The sequence below is a fragment of the Citrus clementina genome, unplaced genomic scaffold (assembly GCF_000493195.1).
Source record: "Citrus clementina cultivar Clemenules unplaced genomic scaffold, Citrus_clementina_v1.0 scaffold_1, whole genome shotgun sequence".
Classification (NCBI taxonomy): Eukaryota; Viridiplantae; Streptophyta; class Magnoliopsida; order Sapindales; family Rutaceae; genus Citrus; species Citrus x clementina.
This window is the reverse complement of record NW_006263303.1, coordinates 4,063,132-4,082,831: the sequence shown is the minus strand read 5'-3', so window position 1 is coordinate 4,082,831 and position 19,700 is coordinate 4,063,132. Positions and strand designations below refer to the sequence as shown.

Here is a 19,700-nt window from a genome sequence, read left to right as displayed (position 1 = left end):
CGTGTATCATACTTTTGAGGAAATTAGGATTGCCAAAGTAATTGTTGGGGCTTTAGACAAATATGCTTCTTGTTTAAGTGAATTCTAATCTCTTACAAGCCATATCCATACATTTATTGAAGGAAAGAAATTTTTTCTTATCTTAGATGATCTACGGGATGAAAATTTAAAGAATGGTCGCAATAGAAGTAAAATTTTGATTGCCAAACGTAATGAGTCAATTGCACACATGATTGGGTCAACTAATATTTTCTATGTCATGAATTGGCTGAAGGAGAACGCTGGCACTGTTTAAGCGGGTAGCATTTTTTGGTCGGTCCTTTGAGGATTGTGAAGATTTAGAACTAATTGGGCGAAAATTGCATGCAAGTGTAAACACTTGCCTCTTGCTGTAAAGACAATAGAGAGTCTTTGCACTATAGAAGAATTATAGGAGAGTGGCAAAGAATTTTAGATAGTAAGATGTGGAATGTCGAAGAGATTGGAAAAAGTCTTTTCGCTCCTCTGTTGTTGAATTATAATGATTTGCCGTCCATGGTAAAACAATGTGGATGGCTTAAGGTTACCTTAATACAAAGGAAGATGAAGAGATGGAGATAATTGGTGACGAGTTTTTCAACAGCCTAGCAAAACGCTCTAACTTTCAGGAGTTTGAGAAAGATAATTATGATAATATTACGAGTTGCAAGATGCATGACATAGTACATGATTTTGCTCAATTTCTAAGTGGAAAAGATATATTTCTTTTGAAAGTAAACATGGTAGTAAAAAATCAATAACAAACACTTTGGTAAGATGACGAGTTTACTTAAAGGTGACGCTGACTCGTTGAAGTACATGCCAATAGGGATCACAAGATTGACGAGTCTTCGAACATTAAAAAAGTTTGTTGTTGGTCCAGGTGTTGATTACAGCAGAATATATGACCTGGAATCTCTAAAACACCTTCAACTTCTTCGAGAATGTAGTATAGAAGCGCTGGGTAATGTATCAGATTTAAGTGAGGCTAGGAGATCAGAACTCTACAAAAAGAAAAACCTCATTTGTTTGAGACTACGGTTTGGTGGGCAAGGAACGTCAAATAAAGGAGCAGGAAGAATGAGGATGAGGAACAACTTCTTGAAGGCTTACCACCGCCTTCGAGTTTGAAGGAATTATTGATTAAATTGTACAATGGCAACATTTTTCCCAACTGGTTGATTTCACTATCCAATCTAGAGGATTTAGTACTCGGCTAGTGCAAAAACTGTGAGCATTTGCCTCCTCTGGGAAAGTTGGCATCTTTGGAAAAGCTCTTTATATGCGATTTGAGTAGTGTAAGAATGAAGAGTGGGTAACGAATTTTTGGGAATAGAAGAAAGTACTGATCATGATGGCCAATCTTCTTCTTCATCAGCTGTTGCCTTTCCGAAATTGAAATCACGCACGATTTGGTAATTGGATGAGTTGGAAGAGCGGGATATTTGGTATATGGATGAAATGGAAGAGTGGGAATACGGGATTACAAGAAAGGGAAACAACTTCATTACGCCATGTCTTTCCTCCTTGGAAATTGGAGGTTTCCCCAAATTAAAGACACTGCCGGACTACCTCCTTCGGACGTCAACACTGAAGAAATTGGAGTTTTGGAAGTGTCCTGTCCTTGAAGAAGTGCCCCTTCTAGAGGACGACGAGATAACAGACATACCACTTCTTTCTTCTTTGGAAATTCATGAGTGCCCCAAATTAAAAGTGCATCTTCTTCAAACGACCACACTGCACACATTAAAAACTTTTGACTTTGTCATTGTTCTACAAGAACGTCACAGAGAGGGGGAAGGAGTAGACTGGGCTATGGCATTGCACATTCCCCACATCATTGGCCTATAGTAGAAGGTGCATAACTAAATTCTCAAACGACTGCACATTTCACTTAGTTGTTACTCGTGAATTAAAATTCTATGTAGTACGTATAGTGAATTAACATTCTATATTTTGTCAATGATATACTGGAATATGCAATATTTTCATTGTTGTATTTAAATATTACTACGGTAATTAGGATTTGGGATTGTCCTATTCTGAAAGAACGTTACAATAAGTGGTGGATAGGAGGAGAAGGCTGGTCTAACTCTCTAAGATAACATAAATGCAAATTAATGTTTTCAAAGGTAATTTCTTCTCTTGCTCTGTTTCACTCTGTTTTACTCCATTATTAATATTTTTGATTGCATGTACTATTATTTGGTTGTGTGGCACTCCATGAGAGTACTTTTACTATACCTATAATGTTAAAAACTACTAAATGATCAAGGAAGAAGATTAGTATCAATTTTAATTTTTGGTAATGATCAAGATCAACCATTTTTGATAAATAATTTCCATGACGCTCTTTCAATTTTTGATATGGGTAAAGTATTGGTAATATGCACATTTTGTTTTATTTAATATGACTGTAATGTGTTGTCCAGTGTTTGAGAAACTGTCAGAACTACATTAGCAATTTGGATCGAGAGTCTCTTTTGCTTGGAGTAACCGTTTGAGAAGATTGGTACTAGATTAGTGAGACATGGCATGTTCTTCAATATTGAAGGATTGGACCAATGCGCTAAGAAACCTAATTAAGATGGCTTTAATTGTGGATGCTTTTAGTTTTCTTTGAACCTCGTTCAGATAAAATAATTGGGTTTAATTGATGCAGGCAGCAGAGCTAGACTATGGAAAGGACAGAAGTTCAATGAAATGATTGCTAAAACCTTCATGTCGTGTAGCTGTGATTCATGTAATTCTCATTTGTTTTCTTTTACAAGGGACATGTTTTGGCTGATTTATCTAATTCATAGATTTTCATTTCCATCGTTTTGATGTAATATGTAGGTTTGAGCACAAACAGAATACAGAGCTCAAGTTTCGTATTTGTTTAGCCCTTCATTTCCAAGCAGCACCGGCAGAAGGTATTATAGTTAGTGGGCAGACGCACAAGGTGATAAATGCCCAAAAGCCAAGTCTTCAACGTTCTTCTCTCATACTAACATGACTCTCAATTTGATTTTTCAATGAATAAGTGTTAGCTACCCTATAAATCGAGCTTGGTTTAGTATTAAAGTTGGGCAATTATAAATTAAAAAATACGGTACTAAAGTATTTTGTAAATATAGTTGTTGAGTCTTGAAGCTAAATTAATTTAAATCCTACCAATCATGGCCTTGCCAATAATGCAATGAAATTGAAAAGGTCAATGATTGAACAGTACTGTTTTTTAGCTTATTTATTTTTCATGTGGTACCTTAAATCTAACTGGGAAATGAGGCTGATGCATTATATGTGGTGCTGTACTATAAAAAATTTATGCATTAATTTCTTGGCGTGGTATGCTTTGGTGGTGACCTAAAGCTAGTATTATATTGCATATATGTAATTGTAGTTAGAATGTTTAATCCCTCATACTCAAATGTTTTCTGATTGCTCTTCTTTTTAAGTATTTTTCTAATTCTGGACTGGAGCTCGTAGCTCCAGAAGATTTGATGGTGATAGTTCTCTTTAGGCATACAATGTAAATTTGCAATATTAATTTTCAGTTTTATGTTATACGGGGTCTGAAATTTTAATTATTATATGAATTTTCAGTTTTTGCACTCTCTTAAATGATGCAGACTCTTCGTCAAATTTTTATCATCAATGTTGGTCCTGATTTACATTGCTGTGGAACTCCAGGAAAAGCTTTCTTGATCCTAAAACAACTTCCAAGATCATGTATGTTATGAGTCTTCTACTATTATATTATCAAAAATTGTTCATAGTTTTGTAGAAAAGTTTGGTAATTTCATTTACTTGCCCCTACAGAGTTCCTGTTTTGGCTGATTTGTCTGGTTCATAAAATTTCATCACCATATGTTTCCATTGGTTCAAGCACAAACAAAAACAGAGCTCTGGGAAGAGTATTCTACTTGTTTGGTAACAAAGTACTGTACTTCTTGTAGTTATTGTGCCTTAAAGTGTGTCCTCTTTCATCACATTTGCTCGAATCCTTGATGCTCTCATTCAGAATATCACACAATTTTCAGCATAATTCTGTCTCTGTTTTGCTGGTGCAAGGTTTGATTGCTGAAGCTGGAAGGTGTTGAGGTTTTGTCTCCAATGGCTGCTGGAATGTAACTCCCAGGGTCGGGATGACGTTGAATCAATCAATTGCTAGTGCCCTTATGGGTTTTAAGTTCAATTGGATTGGTGGCAAATCCACTGCTTCTGAGTTCAAAATTTCTTAAAAAACTAGAGTTTGTTTTCAAAGGCTCTGCACACATCAAAATTCAATTTGATTCTGATAAAGGTTAGCTTGGGTTGCTGGATAAGGGATCCTGAACCGCACGAGTGAATAGAAAGCTGGATCTACATTGAAACTCATCTTAATTGCCCCATCTCCCCTTTGGGAGGAGTTTATTTTCAAGAGGAAGCGAAATCCAAAACAAGCCCAAAAGAAGTGGGGATTTTTATCCACATTGAGTCTCACTTGGTTGGCTTCAGTTGTCAACTTTTGCGGCGAGTAATGTTCCCATTATTCTACAATAGATTCATATGCCACGTAAATACAAATTTAGCCAATATCCCCCTAAAGGATAGAGAAGACCTTGACTAATTCATGTTGTGTTTGACAACATGATAACGTGGATTGGAAATTTCTCATGTTAAAGAGCAGTTGGTAGACTTTATAAGCCGTTGCTGAATGTAATAACTCAATCACTGAAAATTCATAAAAAATGGCAGCGATATCCTCCATTTCCAGATTGGTGGTCTTTATAATTCTCGTGTGCAATGATGTAACACCATCTACTGCATTCGCATCCACAGAGTTGGAAAGGGAAGCTTTGCTTAATTCAGGCTGGTGGAACAGCAGTCAATCGATGGCCAACTACCCTTCAGATCATTGCAAGTGGACTGGCATCACTTGCAATTCAATAGGAAGCATAATCGAAATAAACTCATCAGAGATGGACAATTATTTCATCGAAGGAGAGCTTCGCAAATTCAACTTCACTTGCTTTCCGAACCTCAAAAGTTTGGAAATTCGGTCCAGTTATTTTTTTTATGAGAGCATACCATCAGAAATTGGTGCTCTTTCAAAACTCCAAATGCTTAACTTGTCCTCCAATTATCTAATAGGTAACCTACAAAATTTCACTGCATATATATTATTTTCCTATCACTTCGGGATAAATTAATCACATGCTTATATATAATATATAGGTGCTATCCCTTCAGAGATCGGGAGATTGAATCATCTCATCTACCTGGATCTATCTCGCAATAACCTCAACGGTTCCATCCCACTAGAAATCGGGAATTTGAAGGTTCTTCATGTTGTTGACCTATCATACAATAATCTTGCTGGTCCAATTCCGTGGACCATAGGTAATTTAACCAACTTGAAATCTCTTAACCTTTCTGCAAACCAACTCAGTGATTTGCTGCCTCAACAAGTTGGCGATCTGGGGAATCTTGATTCTCTACTTCTGTCTTCCAACAATCTAATTGGACCTATTCCTTCAACACTTGGTCATTTAACCAACCTCACCTATTTGAATCTTGCTTATAACCAACTCAACCGTTCAATTCCTCCAGAACTCATGAATTGTTCAAAGCTGCACAAGTTAATATTGAGAAACAACCGTTTTAGCTGAAGTATTCCCTCTACGATTGTCAACCTCCAGGAACTAGGTTATCTTGATTTAAGCCATAACTTCATTAGTGGCAAGATACCTTCCCAACTTGGAGAAATCCCACGCTTATATAAAGTGGACCTCTCCATGAATAACCTCACCGGAACAATCTCCGGACCCATCAGAAAAGTGCCTGACTTAATCGTGTCACAAAATAAGCTGGATTCGGAAAATGCGCCACCGCCACAAGAGTTTAAAGGCAACAAAGGCAAACCTCAAAAGGTGCCTAGTCGGTTAGTTGTAATTATTCTTCCTATTGTCTTACTCCTCATCCTCGTATGTATTTTTACATTCTTGTGTCTCCGTAGACCTAAGGTTAGAAAAGCTAAACCAACCGAGACAAAAAAAACTAGGTGCGGGGATGAGTTCTCAGTATGGAATTATGATGGTAGAATTACATTTGAAGAGATTATTGTAGCCACTGAGGATTTCGACATCAAGTATTGCATAGGAACTGGAGGTTATGGCAGCGTTTACAGAGCACAATTGCCAAGTGGAAAAATAGTTGCTTTGAAGAAACTTCACCATTCAGAAACTGAGTTAGCTTTCCTTGAGAGTTTCCAAACTGAAGCTCGTCTACTATCCCAAATAAGGCACCGTAATATTGTGAAGCTGTATGGTTTTTGTTTGCACAAGAAATGCATGTTCTTAATTTACAAGTACATGAGGAGGGGAAGCTTGTTCTGCGTTCTACGGAATGATGATGAAGCTATTCAGTTGGACTGGACGAAGAGAGTGAACATTGTGAAGAGTATGGCTCATGCTCTATCTTACCTGCATTATGACTGCATACCATCAATTGTTCACCGTGACATATCAAGCAACAACATTCTACTTAACTCAAAACTAGAGGCATTCGTTGCTGATTTTGGTGTGGCTAGGCTTCTACATTCAGATTCATCCAATAGAACTGTAGTGGCCGGGACACATGGATATATTGCTCCAGGTGACTTTTAGCTGTTCTTCTCATCATTCTTTATCATCTTTAATTACTCTGTATAATCAATTTTTCTTATTGTTATTTACTCTGTACGGACGAATTATAAATGAGCTTTCATTTTCTTGCAGAACTTGCCTATACCATGGTTGTGACAGAGAAATGTGATGTGTTTGGCTTTGGAGTAGTGGCACTTGAAGTGTTAATGGGAAGGCATCCAGGGGATCTTCTTTCATCATTTAATCCAAAAATCATGTTGATCGATCTTTTAGACCAACGCGCCCCATCTCCAATTGATGATCAAACAGTTATTCAAGATATTATTCTTGTTTCAAAAATCGCGTTTGCATGCTTGCGGTCAAAACCAAAGTCTCGGCCTACAATGCGACGGGTATCTAAAGAATTTCTTGTTCGAAAGACAGCATTGGAAAAACCTGCTCTTCAAGAAATTTCCATATCAGAACTTAGAAACCAAGGGATGTATTTGATTGATCAATATGACTGTTAATCTTGACTGTGTTTCATTCGTGGTATTCATGTACTTATGGTGAGCTCAATCAATAATGTTGCAGTACGCCCAATTGCTTAGTATTTTAGTCATTTCCTTAAGTCAAGAACATTTTAGTCTTTTCCCAACCCTGAGATAAACCCTAGCTTACTATAAAAAGAAATTTTTGTCTTGTTTTTAGCAAGGAGAATGATCAGGCGAAGAGTGAAGGGGAAGAAAAGCTTGAGGGCAAGATTCATTGAAGCCCTTTGGGTTTTGAATTTGCTTGATCTTGGATGATATCTTGAGTAATCTTGCTCAACATCATCAAAGTTATATCAATTGAAGTGAGTATTATGTTGAAAGAGATAAGAGAGAGAAGATTGAAGGTAAGTTTTTGTTCTTGGTCTTTGATAATTTTTAAGCATGATTAGATAAGGGTAGTAGTAGTAATATAAGATTTTACAGAAAAATATAATGACAATTGGTTGTTTAAAAACCATTGTAATTAGTACAAATTGATTTTGATTCTAGAACTTTTATGTGCTAAATTAGCTATCCCTAAGAGTGTTTTGAAATTTGTTTTAATATAATCAGATAAGAGTTTAATTTATTATAATTTTTCAAACTCAAGTATGAAAACTTAAAAATTTCTTATTTTAGTGAAAAACATGAATTACAAAATTATTTTACCATAACTACATTTCTTAAAAAACTATGAAATTTGGAACAATTATTTGTATGTATGTCTAGTATATTTTTGCAAAGTTTCTTGATTTTATGATGGATAAATTGTTTTGTATTTTTAAAGTAAGGTCAAATTTAAAAACAGTTTGACAAATTTGTGAAAGTTAGAAACAATAATTGCTTTCAATATCTATTTAAGAATTAAGCTAAGAAACTTTTACTATCGAATTTTTAGTATGTCAATGTGTGCTCTGTAAAATTAGAGATTTTTCTGATATGGGAATAGTTTATTAAAAATTAGAGAACAAGGTCTTTTTTATTTTGAAATTGATATTGAGATTATTTAAGGTTGAATTATAAATGTTTTTATAATGAGAAATTTGATGACATTCGAGTTTATGACCATGATTTGACTTGTTTATCTTAGAATAGTTTTTGTTACTTGACTGTAGGCCAAAGATAGTGAGATACTTTTATTATTTTGTGGAGGCAAGAGGTAAGTAAATGAGACTTCTCAAAAAATTACAATAAATAAATGTATATGATTGACATGATTGAAAAACATTTTCTAATATGTATGGATATGGATCTATGTGATTTACCTTTGTATTTATGTGATGTGCTATTATTTGTCAAGCATGACTGCATGCATAGCATATGTATGTGTGAAGATTCATTAGTATAAGCATGAATATGCACTATGTTTTCTACGAAATGAGAAAGTGAATTTTAACAAATTGAATTTGAAGCAATTTCATTTAAATTTTTTTTGGGTATTTTAATTTGTTACTTGCTTAATAGGTATTCTATATATTTTTTGTTAAGTAATAAGTGGGTGAAGGATGTTTACGTGAAGCTAAGGGTGGCAAAACGAATAAACGAACCAAATTCAAATTGAATAGTAAATGAATTTTATAAAAATTCAATGGATTTGAATTCAATTGATTTATTAAACGAATCCTAATCTCATGATTCAAATTTGATTCTTTTATTAAACAAATGTTGTTTAAATTTATTTATTGCACAAAATTAAATGAATCGAATTGATTTTGGATTCGTTTACCATTCATTTATGTAGAATTAATAACAAATTGATTGAACCTAGATTCATTTATACTTCATTTATAAAAATAGTAACTAATAAACAAAAAATAAGCAAAAATATAATTAAAAAACGATAGAATTAACATCCTACAAAATACAAACAATTCCTAAATGAATCAATGACCTCAAATCCAAATTATTTAATGAATCAAATCGAATTCACTCTTTTATTAAATGAATCAATTTTTTCAAACATAGACCCATTTAATTTGAATCAAATAATCAATTCCTGACCCATATTGCCACACCTACGTGAAGCCCAAAATGAATTGTTATGTCAAAGTATGACTTTTATGCTAGTCCTAGTAAGGGTGATTGAATGAAGTTTTCTAATTAAGTGATCTGAAAGAAAATGTGAAAGTCTTGAAAGTGACAAATGAAGTTTTGGTGAATTTGTTTTAAATGTTCTTAGGTACTATGGCATGTCGTGGTTTAGCATTATATATAAATATGTATATATTTTTCGTATGGGAAAAGCGAGCTTAATGTAGAGTTTTTTACTCATTATAGTTTATTGTGATTCCTAGTATCAAGATTGATTCATGTAAGATTATGGGTAGAAATTCAATGGCTATAAGTTTTCTGACATGGAGGATAGCTAAGCTAAACTAGCAGGATAGATCCTGTGTTTCAGGGAAGCTAATTTAAGACTGAAGATTTAAATTACATGGCATAAGATGATTGGATAACTATTATAAAATTTATTTAGGAGTTTTTGATGTAATTAGGTCATTTTTTGTGTTACTTGCATCACAAGGCAAATCTTCACTTACCTTATCTTACTAGGATTCTTTACAATCTATGTAATAAACACTTTGAGAGAACACAATAAGGAAGTTCTAAGGGCATGTTCGGTATTATTTTTGAATTAATATTTTTTGAAAATAAAAATGAGAATGAAAATGATGTTTTGTAGTTGCCGTATTTTGAATTTAAGTATGCATCTAGTATTATTTTTTGTATCATTTATTTTAAAACGAAAACAGTAAAATGTGTTTGGTACGCACAATTGAGAAGGATAAAAACAATAAATATGTGTTTGGTAGTACTGTTTTCAAAAACAATTTTGACTAAATATTTAATTCATACTTATAATCAAACATAATTTTTTAACTAATACATACACAACCATCCCATAAATAATTTAAACAAAATAATTATAAAAATATTATATGATAATAAAATTTGAGTATTAGCATTAATTAAAAAAAATTATATTGTTATTATTTTTACACTATAATTAAGATATTACTACACATGATTTAAACAAAATAATTATAAAACATTACATGATGAACATCATGCATTACATGTGTAATCATGCTATATAGAAGTTGCAATTCTATCTCTTATACCATTCATTCATCTCTGCAGTTAAGATTTCATATCAGATTTCATTCATAGAAAAGAATTAAAATACAAAAATAGTTTAATTTACAATATTCACATTTAATCAATGATGAATACAACAACAATAAGTTGTTTGCAAATACAGAGTTTGGGACCATGCCCTTCGTATCGCTTGCTGCAATGGAAAGCCCTGGCTCAGTCTCATATGCCATTGCGACTTCACGAAATTCATTCTTATGTTTAGATTCCAGGTGCTTTGTCGAATGCAATAACTACCTATAAAGTGAGGGTGGTTGGTAGACATAAGCCATCAAGTAAAAAGTGCTTGTTTGGCAAACAAGATGCAAAAGCACAACCGTTACAAACATAACATGAAGCCAATATAAAAACCGAATTGTCCAAAACACAGAGCTGAAAATAATATATGGTGTATATATACATAGGTTCCTTGTGCATTTCATATCCAATCACAATCATTTTGTTGTAATTTCAATGCATTCAGCAAAAATTAAACTAAAAAATGCAAATCATTAGATAATAACAAACTACATTTTCCTAGTGTATTATTTATATAGTAAAACCCGTAAAGCTTAAGCAAGTACTTGTAAAAGGCAAACCTGTAATTGTGAAGACATAATGAGAATCAATATTATCATCATCGCTGCTATCACTTTCTTAAAAAACTCAAGATATGCAAGCCCTCTAATTGTAAAGAAGACTATTTGCCATTTGAATTAATCAAGCCTATTTGACCGAAGTCATTCTTTCTATCCCCAGCCAACTCTATTTCAACCTTTAGCTATTCATCTACTACTGCACTATTTTCAGAATTATAATCCTTCATTCACCCAAATTCTCTATAACCCAAGTGAATTAATTTGCTTGTCTTTTATTCTCGATAACAAGATTTTCAAAATTATCATTACCAACTTGTTAATTGCTTCTTAGTATGGTATAATAAAACAAACGAATCATATGAGCTGGCAAACAAATACCAGTTTCTTTGATGATGGCTTCATTAATATTGTAGGTAAAAAATTTCCAGCTATTCCAATTGCAAGACCCAAACTGGAAAGCAAGAACCAAATCCCATAACTAAAAGTATAAAAAATCTTGCCAAAAGATTTGTTGAACCTGCGATAACAAAGACACCACCACCAAATCCCACATCTATAATAAGACACAGAACCAAAGCAAAAATGAAACATTTCTTCTTCATTGACAACATTGCCATTTCCACTCTCATTATTTCTCTTAAACTACTTTTCTTTTCTTGTTCCTCAAAACAAAGAGACAAGTAAAGGTTGGAAATATAAGAATAATGAAATTACACACACAAACTAAATAATAACTACTCAAAATTTAGCCAAATAGAAGAATAATACCAGTAAGCCAATGTCAATCCTCAACATATATGTCCGGATCTCTTTATAGGAGCAACCTGAGGGAGAACAACAGTAGCAACACCAATCGAGACAGAGTAGAGATGCAGCAACAGCACCACCACCACCAACAGTCGAGACAGAGCACAGACCTAGCAGCAGCAACATCACCAATTATTCCTCAACAGAGATGCAGCAGTAGAGCGGCACTAGTCGATCCTCAACCGAGATGCCGCAGCAGTCAATTTTGGTTGAAGAATCATGATGGAGAGAGAGAGAGAGAGAGAGCTGTGACGAATTGTGGTTGAAGAATTGTGACGGAGAGAAAGAGGGAGACGTGAATTTCGATTCAGATAAGGAGATTAGGCTTGGGTTTAGTTTTGCAAAAATTTTTATGATATAATTTGTGATTTGTTTGACAACGTGTTAAACACGTTCTTAGTTTTATAACAATAAAAAGGAATATGAATTATTTGTTTTATAATTTTTTTTTTTGGATCCAGCCTACTGAACAAGAATTACACTTGTACTCTCAGAACGAAAATGAAAACAAGCCCTTAAAAATAATATCGAGCAGGCCCTAAGGTAGAGGAGAGTTTTTTGAGCTCTTGAAACCTCTATAATTAAAGTTTTTCCATTATAAAATCCTTGGTGATTCATAAAATCAAAAAGAGCGTGTCTGTCCACATAAATGTAAGCCTAACGAATCAGAGCCACGTAAATCTCCAATGTTCTTCTCTTCACTATGATTGTTCTTCTTTGTTTGATATTATATGCAACTTTTCTGATTATTCTTTAAGGGTAATTTTCATCCCACCCCCTTATTAGATTGATATATTTTAATTCACCCCTCAAAAGTATACTTCAATTTACCCTAAAAACTGTTATTTTTAATAGCTAACTAACGTTGACTAATTAAAATAAAAAAATACCCCAACTTGTAATGGAATAAGTTCTTAATAATAGTGTGCGAATTCAAAAGAAGCAGTTAATTTGACATGTCTACCAGAAGATATGGGGAGACTTATAAAATAAACAATAAAATATGAAAAAGTAAGTTGTTTATATGATTTAAATATTTAAAAAGTGAAATGTCTTAATAGGCCAAAAAATGTAATAATTATTCTTAATATTGCCTTTGAAGTTAAATAAATAACAAAGATTGCCATTAATGTTAATTTTCAATTAGGCTTTAAAGTTGAAAAAATTACAAAGATTGCCATTAGTGTTAATAGAATTTGGACTTTAAAGTCCGACATATTACATTGCATGCTATTAGCTTGGTAAGTTAAAACAGCTGGCTGTTGCAAAAATAGAAAAATTCAAAATTGTATTTGGTAGGTTCGTGTATTTAAATTCAGCTTCCAACACACTTTAGCGGCCACAAAATCATAAACGCCATCAGAATATCAACAAAGCAAGGCAAAACAACAAGACTAGTGTCATCATCTAATTAAAGGTAGCTGGAGTTGTCATGCAGATAAAGATGCGGAGTTGCAAAACAATGGTAAAGTTATCAAGTTCATAAACAAATTTTGCACTGACTGTGGTGATCGAGTATTGGTGAAAATCTCGTAGCCTATTCCAAATCCTCAAAGGTTGTACTGCGAATACGAGAAAATTGAGCCTGAGAAGGGGAAGCTGCCACAACTGAGAAAGAGAAGTCTAGTTCGTCGCTACATAATCGCCAATGAGAGCTGATCTTTTACTGCAAAATGGTTAAAATGTAACTAGTTGAGGTAAGTAATTCCTTGTAATTAGTTTTTTTGTTGATATTCAGGGAAAAAAATAAAAAGTTAGGGTTTTATATTGAAAAAATAGATTAATTAGTTGCGGGTCTCTAATAACATGTTCGAAAACAATTTTTTAGTTGTTTTGTTGCATGCAAATTGTGAAAAATTGATGGATTGTGCCGATTATAATTTTGTCATGTAACACACGATTTGGTCGTGTAAGGTTATGTAAGATTCAAGGTTGTGTATTACACGATCTTCATGTATTGCACGATTACACGACCTTCATGTATTGCGCAATTACACAAACTTCATGTATTGCACAATTACAGGACCTCAAAATTACACGACTTTTTTCATTGTTGTTAATTCATTAGAATAACTTAGTTGTTTAAAGACTTAATTTTTGCTAAGAATTTATATTTGTTGCTATGCAGAAAATTACTGCTACTAGCAAGTAAATTTATTCTGGGCACATGTGCATTATTTGAGGTTCTTGAACTTAGAGTAGCTGGAGTATTATCTCCTAATACTAAATCAACAACTAATGGTGGCTCATCCAAACAATCAACTCCAATCACAAATTACTGCTTCTTGTTCGTCAGTCGGTTGCGTAGTAGGCAAACACTCAATTGGTGATTCATCTGCAACAGTAAAATTGTTTGAACTGAGAATAGTAAATGATGGAGGCACGTGGCTGGAGAAAGCATGACTCTCTTCCCATGAAGGAAGAGGTGAAGATTGTCTATCCACCGGAACTGCCGAAATTGATCTACATTTAAAAGTAACGTAGAGCGAGTTTCTAAACTCCATTCCACTAGCTACTTCCTCTAAGAGAAAAAGGGTGTTTCTCCAAGTGGAGAGGGGTTCTCTCTCTCTTGCCATTCTTTTTTGTTTTTTGTTTTTGTTTTATTTTCAGACTCCTATTTACTTTTATGTTTTAATTTTTCTAGTTTTCCTATTTTATTTTCTTTTCTTTATGGTGGTTGGTGTTCTTTGTCGTTTGTTGGATGTTGTTTATCTGCTCATCTTGAGATCTGGCATGGTCTTAGATGGTGTCAACTCTGAGTTCGGATTGAAATTATGTCAATGTTCGGAATTGGAGTTGATGAATGGCTCTAATAGTGATGCATCGATACTATGATATGACCTGGTGCAGGTTTAATGGCATGGAATGGATTGAGAGCTCATCGAGATTTGCTGCGGATTCTGCTGATGGGGTGGTTATGTTGTTGAGATTTGTGGTTTTTTTTTTTTTGGTTGTGTTTTTAATTAGTATCGTGTTATGGCGTATTGTGTTACTATTTTCCTTCTCCGAATTGGAAAGAGATTTCATTTGTATTAGTTGAGATTGACAGCAATCTATAAATTCCGGCTAATTTTAATTAGTTTTAATTATAGTGAAATTCTTATTCTCTTTTCAGTTTGTAATTATAGTTGTTGTTAGGAATTGTCCTAGCTTGGGTTTGAGTCTTTTATCTTACATATTGTACTTAAGTTTAGTTATCGTGTATTTATAACTCATGTGGTATAATATTGTGTATTTGTGCCCCTGTGGCATTATATTGTTGGTCATTAATTGGTCTTTAATAAAAGACATACTTTGTTTTTTTTTAAAAAATAAAATAGTAGATGGTAGGTGTTTATTAAATATTTTTAATATTATAGCTTTTAAATTATAATTATTCAACAACACAACTAAGTAAAGCTTTAATTTATCTTATTAAAAAAAAGGAAAAAAAATAACTCATGTATCATCGTATGATCGTAATGTCACATTGGACTACAATATTTATTTTTTCATTGTAATAATAATAGGATCCATTAAATAAATAAATAAAAAAAGCCCAATAACGTTCTCAAAAGTCAAAAACATGTGTTAGCTAATTAACTAATTGAGTTTTGGTCCATATCTCATCAATAAATCTCACTTGAGGCTCGTGGGTGCATATGTGTGTTTGTGTGTGTATATATATTCAAGTGAATTTATGTGAGATTCATTAGTGAAATGTGTACCATTTTTTCAACTGAATTAAGGATAAAATTTAATACCACATGAAGGCAAAGCGATAATGTAAACTTTAAAAAAAAAAAAAAGGTTTAAAGTTAAAAAGAATGCAGATAAATTTAGGAGGTGTGGTGAAATCAACCCAAAATATTTTGCAAAAGAAAGATTTTATTTTGAAAAAAAATTGTATTTGAAAGGTTAAAAAAAAAAATTGCTGACAAATAATAATAATATGACGGGAACTTTTAACCGAACATAACTGAATGACGGACGTGCCTGTGTTTCACTCTTTGTCGTATGATCGCATGTATTGGGCCATCAATCTTCAACGTTTCTCCTTAATCAGGCGAAGGCATCACAGGCAATTCGTCATTTCACACCATGTCCGTGACCCGGCCGACTCAGAGTTATCGGCAAGGTGTCCAGCAGGACCCGGGTGAGTGACGCGGCCTCTTCGTTCATATCAAATATCAAAAACAAACAATCTGGTTAAAGAAAAGATTATGTTGCCGAAAATTTAAAATTGTTTCTAAATTTTAAGGTTTTTGCATAGACGCAGTGCAGGTGTCTGTGTGTCAATTATAATAAAATCTCTAAAATATTCAATCTTTCCTATAGTGGTTCAGCGGCGCAGAGTTGTAATTCCCAACAGCCACGGTGAGAAGCTTGTGGGGATATTACATGAAACTGGTTCAAAGCAGCTTGTTATCGTGTGCCATGGATTTCAATCCACAAAGGTTGGTCGTTCTGAAAAGTCATACGCTTCATATTATTCTACGATTATTCGAATATATTTATTACTAGTCCAATTTGGTGAATTCTGAGTTTGTATTCCAAATTGTGAGTTTGCTTCTGAAGTGTTCACGCATCTTAGGACAAATTGTGGGTTTCAATTTATTAACATAGTTAGAAGTGTTAGCTATCAGTTCTGAAATTGAGGTTGGTTTTCTAAACGTGATGTTTTGTCTGTAGGATCGAATCCCCATGGTGAACCTTGCTGCTGCTTTGGAAAGAGAAGGAATCAGTGCCTTCCGCTTCGACTTTTCTGGGAATGGGTAGGATGATTACAGTAAAAGCAATTAAACATCAACTGAGTGAACTTCGTCTTGGCAGAAAACAATTTTCAGTTGCAACCCACTGGGCCTTTAATTTCTAAGGGTTCGCTTGTGGATATATTAAACCTTGCTTAGTGATGTGAACTCTCCCTAGTAATTTCATCAGCCTTTTCTTTTCAAATTCCATTTATATTTTTACAGTCTATTGAATTTCCATTGAGAAATTTTCAACGTTGGGCATCATCAGCATACAATGCCAAAATTGCTCGAGAGCATGTGAAGCTGCGAGACCTTTGTTACTTTATCATTAGTTTCTTGAAGTAATTAGTTCATACTGCTCTTATTGCTGTTGAATCCAATGCTGCATTTTCTGCTAACTTTGGAGGCTCAACAAGTTTGTATTGCCTCTAGCAGTGTACCAAGTCCGGTGTTTTATGGCCAGTGTTCTGTTTTTCTTAATTAGATTTGTAGCGCTGATGCCTAGTAAGGGTGTGTTTTAACTGGCCATTTAAGGGGCTTTAATGGCCTCTTCTTATTGTCTTCATTTCAGGGATTTAAAGTTGAGGTGAACAAACACAGTAACTTCAAATGAATTACTTTACACCAACCTCAAATCACACACGTCCAGTATCTCCTCCTGCTACCAGCAAATTCAGATTCACATAAAAGCATGTAACTCATGCGAGATTTCTTAGCAAATATAATTTGGACTTATGAAGTAACAAATGTTAGACTTTGATGTAATTTCTTTCTAAACACATTCTTCTAATGATGATAAGCAGTTGCTTGTAATTTGTTTTGTAGAGAAAGTGAAGGGTCATTTTTGTATGGTAACTACCGCAGAGAAGCTGAGGATTTGCGTGCCATAGTCCAAGACTTCTGTGCGAAGGGGCGTGTAATAACTGCAATTATTGGACACAGCAAAGGTCTTTAAATTAGCTTGTTAGGCTCAATTCAGAAATCACACCTATAAATATTGTGATTTCATCTTGATACACCTGACAACATATATAGGTCCAGGTGTGAGTAATCATAGATTGAATAAACTGGTAAATGGAACATTGTTATCATGCTAATGATCCACAAATTTCAAATTCTATTTGCTGATGCCACTAGAAATTTCTGCTTAAAGTTTGTTGGTACTATATAGTTGCAAAAACGGTTTTCTCAGTCCATATATGCTTGACAGTGACGCACTCATAAAATCTGCTTAGAGCGATGACTTTGGAACTTATGTTTCCTCAATCAGACCTACTTGGCTTAGAAGAGTTTAAATATTTGTTTCATTTTTCCTTTTTTGAAAGTGCCATATTGCTGAAAAGGGTTCCTACAGGAGGAAATGCGGTGCTTTTGTATGCTTCAAAGTATAACGACATAAGTATAGTCATCAATATTTCTGGCCGGTTCAATCTCAAGAGAGGCATTGAAGGTCGCTTGGGGCTAGGATATTTACAGAGAATCAAGCAGAATGGATTCATTGATGTTAGGAATAAAAAGGGTAAGCTATCAATTGTTATTATAGCACTAACTTGTCATTAGTTATATGATGCTTGTTTCATATGACTACAGGTGTGCTTCTCCTTTGAAATATTTTATTTTCTATACTTTCTGGAGTATGGTCAAGCAACATTAGAGTTTACAACTTAAATAGCCTTGTTTATGGAATACCGGGGATCATATAATGATTGTGTATTTAACAAGCAATTCTTACGATTACTTTTATTGTACATTGACCTGATATTTTTTTCTTCTTCTTGTTAGGAAAGCTTGAGTATCGTGTGACTCAAGAAAGTTTGATGGACCGCTTATCCACTGATATTCATGCAGCATGCCATATGATTTGCCAAGACTGCAGGTACTAGGGCACAATTCATTTAACAGATTGCATCTTTCATGATTGTAAATCCTTGCTCATGTTTCTTGTGAAAAATGCCTGCCAAAATTTCTGTCTGATATGGTGAAGTTTCTTAATCTGCTTTTACATACACCTGGTTTATTTACATTCTTCATCTCACAATTTATGTGAAGGCAGAGGGACTGTTGTTAAACTTACTTTGCTTCTCTCTTTTTAATTAAAATAGAGTGAGGAAAGTAACTTAGATATGGAAGACAATAATCAAGCATGCCAATTTGGAATTTGCTGGCGAACATTCCTTTTTTTGGGGGAAGTTTGTTATCCAAAATGATGAAAATTAACATTTAAGAGGAAGTTCAGGATAGTATTCTGAATCTTATTTGACATACAGTTTCTATGAAGCCGCACGAGAGGAGCCTGAGTCAATTTTTTCTTACTGATGTTTAGAATGAATAAGATTTCTTGGATCTGCCCCTTTGGAATATAGTGGATTCATAATGTATGCTTTTGTTTATGCCATCTTGTGGAATCGCTTAAAGTAGTCTTAATCTGCTAGTTTGATCCAACCAGCCTAGACAGTTTGAAATTAAAATAGTTAATCTCTCATCAAGTTATATAACTGTTGAGTTAATTGTCTAGAATCAAGAACAGATGTTAATATCAACTGCCAGTGGCATTTGTTTCCTTATTATTCTACCATCAAAGTTAAATATTCTTCAAGTACCTAAAATGAAGGCGAAATGTCATGTTATAGGAAATCTAAAACTGTTTGATCCACAGATGCATATTTTCCTCTGAGATAAAGCATTAATTTGGACCTCCATGTAATTTAATGTCAATGAACATTTGGGAAGAGCATTTAAAGTATAAAATACGACTAAGGGTCTTTTGAAGTATTCATTTTTCTATTTATTGGAGATTGTAATTTTGACTCTTATTACACCAATGTGTCCTAATGTCCTTGCTATCATTTACAGGGTGTTGACAATTCATGGAACCAAGGATAAAATGGTACCGGCAGAAGATGCTTTGGAGTTCGATAAGTTCATACCTAACCATAAGCTGCACATCATAGAAGGAGCCGACCATGAGTTCACTTCACATCAGGATGAATTAGCTTCACTTGTGATTCAGTTTATAAAGGCAAACTATCAGAAAGACGGACCAACAAGTAAAAGAGCTGATGGTACAATTGATTCGCGAATGTGACAACACTCGGTTGCAGCAATAACAGATTCCAAGTCTTAACTTTCAAGTCTTTTTGCCTTGGGACTACTTGTTATGAAATGATATAAGATATCAAATTCAGCTGTTCGGTGGGAGTTGGAGTCAATTTTTTAGACTTGCCTAGACTAAAATCAATAAATACGATTAATCTATTCACAGTTATTTCCCTTATCATTTCTACT

At 33.9% G+C, this 19,700-nt stretch overlaps 2 protein-coding genes and 1 long non-coding RNA gene across 5 annotated transcripts; all 3 read left to right on the top strand.

The window, feature by feature from the left end:
• Positions 1-1,216: 1,216 nt before the first annotated feature.
• Positions 1,217-5,635, top strand: LOC112095826. Of its 2 annotated transcripts, XR_002903980.1 has the most exons (7): positions 1,217-1,875; positions 2,042-2,150; positions 2,681-2,761; positions 2,857-2,933; positions 3,633-3,732; positions 3,823-5,136; positions 5,221-5,635. It is a non-coding gene; the product is annotated as an uncharacterized LOC112095826 (long non-coding RNA). The 2 variants fall into 2 exon arrangements; XR_002903981.1 differs by lacking the exon at positions 2,042-2,150.
• Positions 5,636-5,773: 138 nt separating this feature from the next.
• On the top strand, positions 5,774-7,219 carry LOC18054858 (MDIS1-interacting receptor like kinase 2). The gene is made up of 3 exons (XM_024178259.1): positions 5,774-5,915; positions 6,002-6,639; positions 6,762-7,219. Exons 1-3 carry the CDS (start codon positions 5,866-5,868, stop codon positions 7,136-7,138), a joined length of 1,065 nt encoding a protein of 354 aa, XP_024034027.1. The 5' UTR covers positions 5,774-5,865; the 3' UTR covers positions 7,139-7,219.
• An 8,416-nt stretch (positions 7,220-15,635) lies between these two features.
• Positions 15,636-19,680, top strand: LOC18054857. 2 transcript variants are annotated; one of them, XM_024192357.1, is made up of 8 exons: positions 15,636-15,817; positions 16,000-16,118; positions 16,354-16,436; positions 16,987-17,001; positions 17,241-17,362; positions 17,770-17,934; positions 18,198-18,291; positions 19,269-19,680. In XM_024192357.1, exons 1-8 carry the CDS (start codon positions 15,763-15,765, stop codon positions 19,498-19,500), a joined length of 885 nt encoding a protein of 294 aa, XP_024048125.1. In that variant the 5' UTR covers positions 15,636-15,762; the 3' UTR covers positions 19,501-19,680. The 2 variants fall into 2 exon arrangements, with proteins under 2 accessions (XP_024048125.1, XP_006450856.1); XM_006450793.2 differs by lacking the exon at positions 16,987-17,001.
• Positions 19,681-19,700: the final 20 nt, after the last annotated feature.